The sequence below is a fragment of the Erinaceus europaeus genome, chromosome 15, assembly GCF_950295315.1.
Source record: "Erinaceus europaeus chromosome 15, mEriEur2.1, whole genome shotgun sequence".
Classification (NCBI taxonomy): Eukaryota; Metazoa; Chordata; class Mammalia; order Eulipotyphla; family Erinaceidae; genus Erinaceus; species Erinaceus europaeus.
The window spans coordinates 15,783,044-15,795,341 of NC_080176.1; the positions used below are offsets into that span (position 1 = coordinate 15,783,044).

Genomic DNA, 12,298 nt, shown 5'->3' on the forward strand with positions numbered 1-12,298 from the left:
GCTCTGGAAGGAAAATAATTACCACCCTTCCCCTATTATGCATCAATTAAAGGAATGGACGCTACTATCTGGCAGAAGCTGGCCAAGTCTTAACAGCACTCATCAACTCAGAGAACGTGGTGAAAGTCTACCAAAGTCCATAAAGATGGAATGGAGTCCTTGAAGGAAAAGTCCATTTCACTTCCATTAACTTAATTTTTTTTTTGAATTGTACGGCCTGAGGAAATTGTCAGAACACTGAGCACAAAAACAATGGATGAATAATATAGATGAAGGTCCCTCCAAAGTCAGGGACCTCAGCCACCATTGGGCTGTCTGGGGTCAGGTTCTTTTCTAGAGGGAGAGGATTTTTCTTCTTTAAGGTGTGTGTCTGGGCCCACTCTTGGGAGGCACTGTCTTCTGAATCCCAGTGCCTGAAGATGAAGATTCTGGAAGTGGATTCTCCTTGTCATCAGAGGGGTCCTGTCTGACCCCTGGCAGATTCTTCAAAAACTGAGCTTTTGGCTTCTGAGGCATGTCAATAGATGAAGAGCTGCTCAGAGCAATCTCTTGCACTGCAGTTCTTCTTCTGATGCATTCTCTGCTGTAAATAAAATGGTTCTGGAAGTCCTGGGCAGCTTGGGACACACTTGGGGTAATATCTTTGGACTGAAAAGGTGGTAGGAAATGCAACACAGAGAACATGTCGGGCACAAAGTGGCTTTGGTGAGCCTGAACAACTGTTGGCTGGAGCTGGCTCTGTAAGTGTAATGATTCTTGGAGGCGGTACTGAGGAGTCGTAAACAACAGGGACTGGTCCACAGAGAGTGTAGGTTGACTCAGAGGCCTAGTCAGAGAAGACAAGCGGACAGTAGGCAGGCTGGAACACAGCAAGTGCAGGGGCTGACTAGTAGAAGCCAAGCAGGCAGCAGCCTGGCTAGAATCGGCTTTGGGGCTTAGAACTGTGCTCTTATAAGTGACAAGTGTTACAGGTGGACTGGTCGAATCCAGGGAGAATGTGGGCAGGCTGACAGAGGCACGAAGGCTGAAAGGTAGAGGCTGGGCCACAGGCCATGTGCTATCAGATTGTACCTGCTGGGACAATGGTTCTCGAGTAAACCGTGTCACCCCGTGCTCAGGGGTCACGTACACAGCATCAGATCTTGGGGTGCCAACTATTTTTAAACTTCTGGCAGCTTCAGGTTGATAGGCCCAGGCCTTTCTCCCTTCATCTTGAATGTCACTACCCTGGAGAATGGGTCCCTTCCCCTCTCTGTCCTGACCCTCCTCCTCCTCTCCCTGCTCCAGTTGGTTGATGACCATGGTTATTGTGTTGAGTGACTCCCTGAGCAGGTTCGTCGTCGAGCGGCGGGAACGCCGCTGCCGCTGCTGGCGGGGCTGCCGCAGCCGCATCAGGGTGGCCGAGAAGTCGCGGAAGGTGCAGGAGAAGCGGTGACTGAAGCTCGGGTTGAGCGTGTCCACGATGCTGGGGGACAGCACGAAGGGGCTCTTCTTCAAGACGTCCTCGGGGTCCACTTCGATGTTGCCGGTGTACCAGAAGAACCAACAGAGCAAGCTCAGGAAGATGATGATGGAGCCCAGGTAGAGCAGCATGTCGCTGCATTGTACTTGGGCGAAGATCCCCATGCCCAGCACCACCGAGCCCACCATATCTAGGAAAACGCCCACCCAAAAAAAATGTTGGCAACGGTCCAAACAGGGCCTCCTCTTGTTTTCCACCTGTTTCTCACTATCTACTTGCTGGAAAGCGTGAGTTCCTACGGTCTCAGCCGCGGCCAGGTGAGCAGCGTCCATCGAAGCCGAACCTGTAGTCTAGAGACGTAATAACTGCGTCTGGGTCGCCATGGAAACGATGGGTGGGCGGGGCGTGAGCCACGAAGGGAGCGTGGCTAGAGGGCTAGAGGGTTAGACCTCTCCGCCTCGCTTGTGGACAAGGGCGCGTGCGCAGTTAAGACCGTCCCGTCGCGACAGAGCTCTACGCATGCGTGGTGTTCCCTCCCTGCTGGATCTTCTTTAAAAAGGGAGGCAGCGGAGGCCCTCAGGGCCAGTGTGTAGCTTGAATCTTGGAGTTCGCAGGTTGTGTCTCTCGCTGCGTTGGGAGGGGGAATATCCTCAGACCTTCCCTCCGCTCTTCACCGCCACGACTTCCAGAGCCATGGCGAGGACTCCTTCTCCCTCCCTTGGGTTGGCATTACAGCCCGGCCCCGCAGAGAAGTAGTTCGTAGTTTTCCTCCGTTTGGGTGAAAAGTGGCAAAATAAGGATCTTGTCTTAGACCGACCCGAATTCGATTGTTTCTGGCGAGCCGCGCCCGGACTCCGGAGCTGCGGGACCAGCAGAGCTGGAGGTGACTCGCTGCTCCGCATCGTCACGGCTTTCCTGGGCGGGCTTGCCAACCCCGTGAGAAGGATGGCCTCGAATCAGAAAACAAAATCCAAAAAAAGACCCCACAGGGAGTCGGGTGGTAGCACAGCGGGTTAAGCGCACGTGGTGCAAAGCGCAAGGAGCTGCGGGAGGACCCCGGTTCGAGCCCCCGGCTCCCCACCTGCAGGGGAGTCGCTTCACAGGCGGTGAAGCAGGTCTGCAGGTGTCTGTCTTTCTCTCCTCCTCTCTGTCTTCCTCTCCTCTCTCCATTTCTCTCTGTCCTATCTAACAACGACAATAATAATAACAACAATAAACAAGGGCAACTCTGGGGTGGGTGGGTGGGGAGAATACAGGTCCATGAAGGATGATAAATGACATAGTGGGGGTTGTATTGTTAAATGGGAAACTGGGGACTGTTATGCATGTACAAACTATTGTATTTACTGTTGAATGTAAAACATTAATTCCCCAATAAAATAAATTTAAAAATAAATAGACAAGGGCAACAAAAGGAAATAAATAAATAGATATTTAAAAAAACACGAGGGGCCAGGCGGTGGCGCAAACATTACAGTGCACAAGGTCCCAGGTTCAAGCCCCTGGTCCTCACCTGTAGGGGGAAAGCTTCACAAGTGGTGAAGTAGGGCTGCAGGTGTCCTTCCCTCTCCCTCTCTATCTTTCCCCCTCTTCTCAATTTCTCTCTGTCTCTTCTATCCAATAATAAATAAATAAAAATATTTTAAAAAAACACAAAAGCCACAGTAGTTTACAAATGAACTGATTTTGCAGCTGGAGAAAAGGGCGCGAAAAATTAGAAGAAAATATTTTTAGATATATTTTTAAAGATTGTTTAAATTTATTTAATTTTATAGGACTGAGAGAGATGGAGAGGGAAGGGGGGGGAGAAAGAGAGAACAAGACCTGTAGCCCTGCTTCACCACATAGCTTTCCCCTTGCAGGTGGGGTCCAGGGGCTTGAACCTGGGTTCTTATGCATGGTAATATGTGCACTTAACCAGGTGCACCACCACTCTGCCCCAATTATTATTTCTTTTCCCACTAGGGTTATTGCGAGAGCTCAGTTCCTGTGCTCGAGTCCACCATACCCAATGGCCACTTATTCCTTTTATTTCATAGAACAGAAATTGACAGGGGAAGGGGATTTAGAGAGGGAGAGACACCTGCAGTACTTGCTTCACAGCTCCTGAAGTTTCCCTTCTGCTGGCGGGGACCAGGGGTTTGAACCTGGGAGTGTACCATAGCCCAGCCCTAGAACAAGTTTAAAACCTGGTGTCAATCAAGACTGCATGAATGGAAAATCATCAGTGGCTAAAGGTGGAAAACTATTCACCTTTAAAAAAAAAAACTTTTGTCTTTTGAAGATGTATTTATTTTCATTGGGGATAAAACAAAACAAAACAAAACAAAAACCTTTGGCAAAGAAGGTTGCTGGGGAGTTGATCCTGGGACCTCTGGGGCCTTAGGCACATCTGCCTTCCCTAATAATACTCCTTGGGGGTGGTGGTGGTATGTGTGTGTTTTAATAGAGGCAGAGAGAGTAAAAGCAACTACAGCACAAAGCTTCCTTCAAAGCAGTGGAGGTCAGACCTTGAACCTGGGTTGTGAACATGGCAAAGCTGCACATTAACCAAGTGAGTTATTTCACCAGTCCCCTCTTAAGATTTTATTTATATGCTGTGCCACTTGAGGCTTCAGGCCTGCAACATTTCACCACTTCCCATGGACATTTTTCTTTTTCCTTTCCTATATAAAAGGTCAGGCAAAGGGAGAGACTGGCACAGAAAGAAGAGACACCATAGCACAGCTTCACCACTTACGAAGCTTCTCCTGTGCCTGGTATTCCCATAATAAATGCAGGAGACTTGAACCTGAGTCCTCGTGCACAACAATGTGTTTGCTCTACTAGATGAGGCATTTCCGGGCTTGTTTGTGTCTATTTCTAGCAATACATTACAAAGGTCTTTCTTTTTAAATTTCTATGACTTTAGGAAGTAATGTTTCATGAACTTCATGAACCTGTCTATAATGCTGCTTCTAAGTCTGGATACTCTGGAAATAGGCTCAGAGGTACCTGGTACTTCTAGACAAAGCATGGTACATCTACTACAGTAAGTACTTCAAAACATGAATGTTACAGAAGCAAACATGGCGAAGCAGTGTTGCAGGTGTTTTTTTTCCTCACTCTCTACCTCCATCTTCTATTAAGTTTCCTCTGTCTCTGTCAAAAAGAAAAAAGAAAGAATGCAAACAGACTCCCATGCCTGAGGCTCCAAAGTCCCAGGTTCAATCCCCTACACCACCATAAACCAGAGCTGAGCAGTGCTCTGGTTAAAAAAAAAAATGAGAGAAAAAATAAAGAAATGTCACCAAGAGTGGTGGATTCCTAATGCAGACACCAAGCCCCATCAGTAACCCTGGTGGGAAAAAAAATCTTACTGAGGGCAGTCCTTGTATTCCACAGTCAACCTTATTTACTAATTAAAGAAAAGAAAACATTACAAATCCACTGCCCCTGTGGCCATTTTTTTCAATTATCTTTCTTTTCTTTGGATGAGACAGAGAGAAATTGTGAGGGGAGGGGGGAAGATAAGAAGAGAGAAAGACAGGCACCTGCAGACCAGCTTCACTGCTTATCAAGTGATTTCCCCTGTAGTTAGGGAGCCAGGGGCTCGAACCGGGACACTTCTGCTTTATAGTATGTGATTAACCCACTGTGCCCAGCCCACAAAATCCCAAAATAAAATTTCGTGTTTTTTTTTTTTTTAGGAAAGCTTTTTTTTTCCTTTTTAAAAATTATCTTTATTTATTGGATAGAGACAGTCAGAAATCAAGAGGATGATAGAAAGGGAGAGAGACAGAGAGACACCTGCAGCCCTGCTTCACCACTTGCAAAACTTTCTCCTTGTAGGTGGAGACCAGGGGCTCGAACCAAGGTCCTTGAGCATTGTAATAGGTGTGCTCAACCAGGTGCACCACCACCCAGCCCCCCAAATGAAATTTCTTTTTTTCTTTTTTTTTAAATTTATTTTATTTATTCCCTTTTGTTGCCGTTGTTGGTTTTTTTATTGTTGTAGTTATTATTGTTGTTGTTATTGATGTCATTGTTGTTGGATAGGACAGAGAGAAATGGAGAGAGGAGGGGAAGACTGAGAGGGGGAGAGAAAGACAGACACCTGCAGACCTGCTTCACCGACTGTGAAGTGACCCCCCTGCCAGTGGGGAACCGGGGGCTCGAACCAGGATCCTTCTGCTTTGCGCCACGTGCGCTTAACCCTCTGAGCTACCACCACCACCTCGAAATGAAATTTCTAAGTCATCATTTCATATTAATAAAGCAAATCTTTGGGCTGGGGAGATAGCATAATGAATATGTAAAAGATTTTCATGCCTGAGACTCCAAGCTCCCAGGTTCAATCCTCAGCACCACCATAAGCCGGAGCTCAGCAGTGCTCGCGTGCTTCTGTGTCTGTTTCTCTCTCATTAAAATAAAAGAAATGGGGGGCCAGGAGGTGGCACACCTGGTTAAGCACACTCATTACAGTGTGTAAGGACCCAGGTTCAGGTTCCCGGTCCCCACCTACAGGGGAAAAGCTTCACAAGTGGTGAAGCAGGTCTGCAGGTGTCTCTCTATAACGGTACCTCCTTTTCTCCCCCTTCCTCTCAATTTCTGGCTGTCTCTATCCAATAAAATATAGTTAATAAGAGAAATTAAAAATAAGTGCATTTATTTATTTAAAATACATTTAAAAGTTGAACTATCCTAGCAGGCAATCAAAGTTTTAAAGATACAGCATGTAGTAGTTGAAGGTGGCACAGTGGATAAAGCACTGGATGTCAAGCATGAATGAGGTTCTGAGTTCAGTCCATGCAGCTCATGTACCAGAGTGATGCTCTGATTCATTCTCATTCTTCTATCTCTCATTAATAAATACATTTAAAATATTTTATTTATTTATTTATTAATGAGAAAGATAGGAGAGAGAGAAAGAACCAGACATCACTCTGGTACATGTGCTGCTGGGGACTGAACTCAGGACCTCATGCTTGAGAGTTTAGTGTCTTAGCCACTGCACCACCTCCCGGACCATGATAAATACATTTTTTAAATACAGCACCTAAAATTATATTAATGTAATCTTGAGGCATCCTGCAAATTAAATTACTAGTAAACTAAGAAAAAAAACTAAAAAATATAGAAAGAAAAAGTAAATCTCTCTAGAAAATATTTAATTATAGCACTTAGACAAGAACAAGAAAACCCAGGAGGTGGCGCTGTGGATAAAGCATTGTACTCTAGAATGAGATCCTGAGTTTCAGTCCTGATAGCACATATACCAGAGTGATGATCTGAGATCTCTATCTCTCCCTCTTCCACTCTCAAACATATAAACAAATAAATAATTTTCAAATGAATGTTTTGTGCTGGTGAGATAACATAATGGTTATCCAAAAGACTTTCATGTCCCAGGCTCAATCCTTACCATCACCATTAGCCAGAACTGAGCAGTGCTGTAATCAGCTGATCTCTCTCTTTGCATAATTCTCTCTGTATTTATCTCTCATTAAAAATGAATATTTTTAAATGATTGTTTTTAAAAGGCAATAATATGGGGGTTGGGCAGTAGCGTAGCGGGTTAAGCTCCCATGAGGCGAAATGCAAGGACCCGTGCAAGGATCCCAGTTTGAGCCCCAGGCTCCCCACCTGCAGGGGAGTTGCTTCACAGGCGGTGAAGCAAGTCTGCAGGTGTCTATCCTGTCTTCCCCTCTCTCGATTTCTCTCTGTCCTATCCAACAACAACAACAGCAATAAGAACAATAATAATAACAACAATGACAAGGATAAACAAAAAGGGAAAAAATAGCCTCCAGGAGCAGTGGATTCATAGTGCAGGTACTGAGCCCTGATGATAACCCCGGAGTCAAAAAAAGGTTAGAAACATTTAAAAAAGAGAGAGAATTGTTCTGGCCTCTCTATTCTAGGACAAACCTCAATCTTGTATCAGGAGGGCTCAATAATAGGACATTCAGGTTTTCTTCCTTATTTAATAAATTCAGAACAGATATATTTTCCCAAATCTTTAGTAATATATTCTAAATCAACAGGATAGTGATAAAAACTAAATTCAGATACTTTGAAAATGTCTGAAAAGAGTTTTGGCCAGTTAAAATACTAAGTTTCCTTAATATTTTAAAGTTAAAGAATATTTTGAAGACCAACAGCTATAACAATGTTTTTGTTTGTTTGTTTTTTCATCACTGGGGCTTAAGCACTCTGGGATGACTTTTTCGGACAGAAAGACAAAGAAGTAGACAGCAGAAGAGACGACAGCACCAAACCTTCCTCCAGTTTCTTTTTTTCTCCAGGGTTATCGCTGGGGCTCAGAGCCTGCACTATGAATCCAGTGCTCCTGCTGCCATTTCTTTCATTTGTTTGTTTGTTTGTTTATTTTTGATAGGACAGAGAGAAATTGAGAGGGCAGTGGAAGATTGAGAAGAAGAGAAAAAGATACTTCACCGCTTGTGAAGCAAACCCCCTGCAGGTGCGGTTCCTCCAATTTCTTCCTATGTAGTGAGAGCTTGGTTATGCACATGGCAAAGCAGTGCATTTTCCAAGAGAGCTGTTTTGTCAGCACTACAATGCATTTTAAACAGAAGAAAATTCAAGTTCATTTGGGGGAACCTTAATTTTAGGAGAAAGGGAAAAAATGGGGGGCTGGGAGTAGCTCACCAAATCCTTCATACCTTAGCCATGTTAGAATCCATGTTCAAGTTCACGAATTACATGGGACCACCATAGTTGGCATCAGAGGAAGACTCCACAGATGTTGGAGCAGTGCTGTGGTCTCTCATTATCTTTCTATTTCTCTGTCACTCTTTCTTCTGTCTTAAACAAAAAGAATGAAAAGCATGACTCAGTAGCAGTTGAGAAAAACATGAACGTGAAAAATATGAACCTGGAGCCTGGGAAGTGGCAAAGTGGATGGACTCTCAAGCCTGAGGTCCTAAGTTTGATTCCCAGCATCCCATGTGTCAGGGTGATACTTTGACTTCCTCCCCCTCCTCCATACTAATACATTTTTGAAGTATTTTGTTAAAAATCTATATGGGGGGGGAGAGAGACAACCTACTTTTCAGATTAAAAAAGAAACTTAAATACACCCAGTAGTGTGCGCACACTACCATGCATGAAGACTGGGTGTAAGGTTCCCTCCCCACCTGTAGCAAGAGACTTCACAAGCAATGGAGCAGTGCTGCAGGTCTCTCTCTCTTTCTCTCTCTCCCTCTCTTTTTTAATTTATCTATTTTAATGAAACACAGAATGATACAGAGGAAGAGAGAGACTGAGACCAGAGCACAGTTCAGCTCTGGCTTATGGTGGTGCTAGCAATTGAACCTGGGACCTTGGAGCCTCAGGCATGAGCATCTTTTGCAGAAACATTATGCTGTTTCCCAAGCCCCCTCTCCCTATGACCTCTTTTTTTTTTCTTGATTTCTGTCTATCCATATGTAATAAATAAAATATTTATGATTACTCAACATTTACTTATTTATGAGAGACTGAGAGAAAACCAGAACATCACTATGACATCTGTGATACCAGGGATCGAACTCTAGACCTCAGGTTTGAAAGTCCACTTTATTCACTGTGCCACCTCCAGGACAGCATGGTTATTACTTTCAAACCATTGCATTTTTGTATATTTATTTATTCCCTTTTACTGCCCTTGTTTTTATTATTGTAGTTATTGTTATTGGATAGGACAGAGAGAAATGGAGAGAGATGGGGAAGACAGAGAGGGGGAGAGAAAGAGAGACACCTGCAGACCTGCTTCACCGCTTGTGAAGCGACTCCCCTGCAGGTGGGAGTCTCTGGCTTATGGTGGTGCTAGCAGTTGAACCTGGGACCTTGGGAGTCTCTGGCTTATGGTGGTGCTAGCAATTGAACCTGGGACCTTGGAACCTCAGGCATGAGCATCTTTTGCAGAAACATTATGCTGTTTCCCAAGCCTGGGGGCTCGAACCAGGATCCTTACGCAGATCCTTGCGCTTTGCTCCACGTGCACTTAATCCGCTGCTCTACCGTCGGACTCCGCCATTGTATTCTCCTCCTACTCCTCCTCCTCCTCCTTCTATTTGTTATTAATAGTATGTTACAAGATTGTAAGATTAGTGTATAGTTCACACCACACTCACCAGCAAAGTTCTGTGTCCCCACTCCTCCCAATCTTCCAAAGATAATCACTATAGTTTTCACAAATCATAGAAACAGTTTGCTTCTTCTGTTTTTTTCTCTTTCATGTTCATAAGTTTCTGATCTCTAGATTCCACATATGAGTGAAACCATTATGTAGTTGTCTTTCATCTCTTTATTTTGATAAGCATAATCACCTCCACTTCCATCCATTTTCTTCCAAAGGACACAAAATCATCTTTTTTGATTGTTGAGTAGTGTTCCATGGAATATAGACCCCATAACTTCTTTAGCCAGTCATCTGTTGATGGACATTTAAGCTGCTTCCACTCTTTGGCGATTGTGAATAATATAGCTATGATCATAGGGGTGCATATGTCCCTTGCAATTAGTGTTTGAGTGTTCACTGGATAAATGCCTAAGAGTAGTATTGCTGGACCATAATGTAATTCCTTTTCTATATGTTAAAAAAAAAAAAAGGATTTTCCAGACAGTCTTCCAAAGGGGCTGTCCCAGTTGGCATTCCCACCAGCAGTGAAGCAGAGTTCCCTTTCCTCCACAACCTCTCCAACACCTGTCATTTTCTGGTCTGTTGATGGAAGCCATTTTCTCAGGTGTGAAAGGGTATCTCAGCATGTTTTTTTTTTTTGCTTCCAGGGTTACTGCTGGGGCTTGGTGCCTGCACTATAAATCCACTACTCCTGGCGGCCTTTCTCCCCCATTGTTACTATTGTTGTTATTGCTGGATAGGACAGAGAGAAATTGAGAGGAGAAGGGAAGACACAGAGTGGGAGAGAAAGATAGACACTTGCAGACCTGTTTCACCACTTGCAAAGCAACCCCCCTGCAGGTGAGGAGCCAGGGGCTCGAACCATGATCTTTGCACTGGTCCCTCCACTTAGCATATTATATATGTGTTTAACCCAGTGCACTACCACCCAGCCCCCCTCAGCATAGTTTTAATTTGTATTTCTCTGATGATAAATGAAGTGGAGCATTTTTTCATGTGTCTGTGGGCCATTTACATCTCTTCTTTAGAAAACTGTTTAGTTCTTTGATGCTTTTTTTTTGCCTCTAGGGTTATCACTGGGGCTTGGTGCCTGTACCACAAATCTACTGCTCCAGGAGGCTATTTCTTCCCTTTTGTTGACCTTGTTTTGTTGTTTTTTTTTTGTTGTTGTTATTGTTATTATTGATGTCATAATAATGACTAGGACGTTGTTGGCTAGGACAGAGAGAAATGGAGAGAGGAGGGAAAGATAGAGAGGGGGAGAGAAAGACAGACACCTGCAGACCTGCTTCACTGCTTGTGAAACGACCCCCCCCCCCCGCAGGTGGGGAGCCAGGGGCTCAAACCGGGACCCTTGTGTTGGTCCTTGCGTTGGTCCTTGTGCTTCTTGCCATGTGTGCTTAGCCTGCTACACTGTTACGGCCTGGCCCCCTTTTCTTCTTAAGTCACATCTACTACTTCTGAGTGTCCTTCCTTTTTTTCTTTTTCTTCCTTTTTTTTTTTTTTCCTTTCTTTTCTCCCCACTCTTCACTCTCTAGGTCCTGGTGGAACTGAAGTTCAGAGCCCTCTGTTTATCTGCTCCTAACATTTAACCTTCTGGGAGTATGAGCCAAAATTCTTTTTGGGGTGCAGAAGGTGGAAGGTCTGATTTCTGTAACTGCTTTTCCACTGGACATGGGCATTGTCAGGTTAATCCATACCTCCCAGCCTGTTCTAGCTTTCCCTAGTGTAGTTTTACTTTACTTATGTATTTATTTTACTTTATTATTAATATTTACTTATTTATTTATTATTTTTATTTATTTTCCCTTTTCTTGCCATTGTTTTTTATTGTAGGTATTATTGATGCTGTTGTTGGGTAGGACACAGAGAAATGGAGAGAAGAGGGGAAGACAGAGAAGGGGAGAGAAAGATAGACACCTGTAGACCTGTTTCACCGCCTGTGAAGCGACTCCCCTGCAGGTGGGGAGCCGGGGGTTCGAACCAGGATCCTTACACCGGTCCTTGCGTGTTGCGCCACGTGCGTTTAACCCACTGCGCTTCCGCCCGACCCCCGAGACCTTCTTTACCCTATTGAATAGGTTTGGCCCCTTCGTCATACACTAGGTGCTTGTATGTGTGCTAGCTCATTTTCTGGCCTTTTGAATTTTGCGCCACCTCCCGGCCAGCAAGGGTGTTACTTCCAAGCCACTGCATTGATTTTCAAAGTGTAGCTTCCAGGCATCAATGTGGAACTTGTTAGAAATGTGAATTACCAAGTATCCACCTAGACCTACTGAATTAGGAAACCAGGGCGTAAAGCCTACCAATCAGTGCTCTGGTGAGCACTTGAATGCACCCTGGTGTTTGAGAACCACTGAACTAGCTTAACATTTTGTTTCTTTCGTCCACTGCTATTTATTTATTTATTTATTTATTTATTTATTTATTTATTTATTTATTTATTTACCTACCTTCTTTAACCAGAGCACTGTTAAGCGCTGGCTTATGGTGGTGCGGGGGGATTGAACCTGTGACTCTAGAGCCTCAGGCATGAAAGTCTGTTTGCATACCATTATGCTATCTACCCTCCGCCCTGCTTTTGTTTTATTAAAAAATAAATAAATAGGGCGCGGGGCGGTAACGCAGCGGGTTAAGCGCACATGGCGCAAAGCACAAGGACGGGCGTAAGAATCCGGGTTCGAGCCTCGGCTTCCTACCTGCAGGGGCGT

At 44.5% G+C, this 12,298-nt stretch overlaps 1 protein-coding gene across 1 annotated transcript; it reads right to left on the reverse strand.

Annotated features, from left to right (window-relative positions):
* Positions 1–208: 208 nt before the first annotated feature.
* LOC132533095 (uncharacterized) lies at positions 209–2,314 on the reverse strand. Its single transcript, XM_060172918.1, has one exon. It carries the CDS (start codon positions 1,792–1,794, stop codon positions 358–360), a length of 1,437 nt encoding a protein of 478 aa, XP_060028901.1. The 5' UTR covers positions 1,795–2,314; the 3' UTR covers positions 209–357.
* Positions 2,315–12,298: the final 9,984 nt, after the last annotated feature.

Bases quoted from the DNA above. Each gene is read 5' to 3' on its own strand.
- LOC132533095 (XM_060172918.1), bottom strand. From the start codon at position 1,794: ATGGACGCTGCTCACCTGGCCGCGGCTGAGACCGTAGGAACTCACGCT.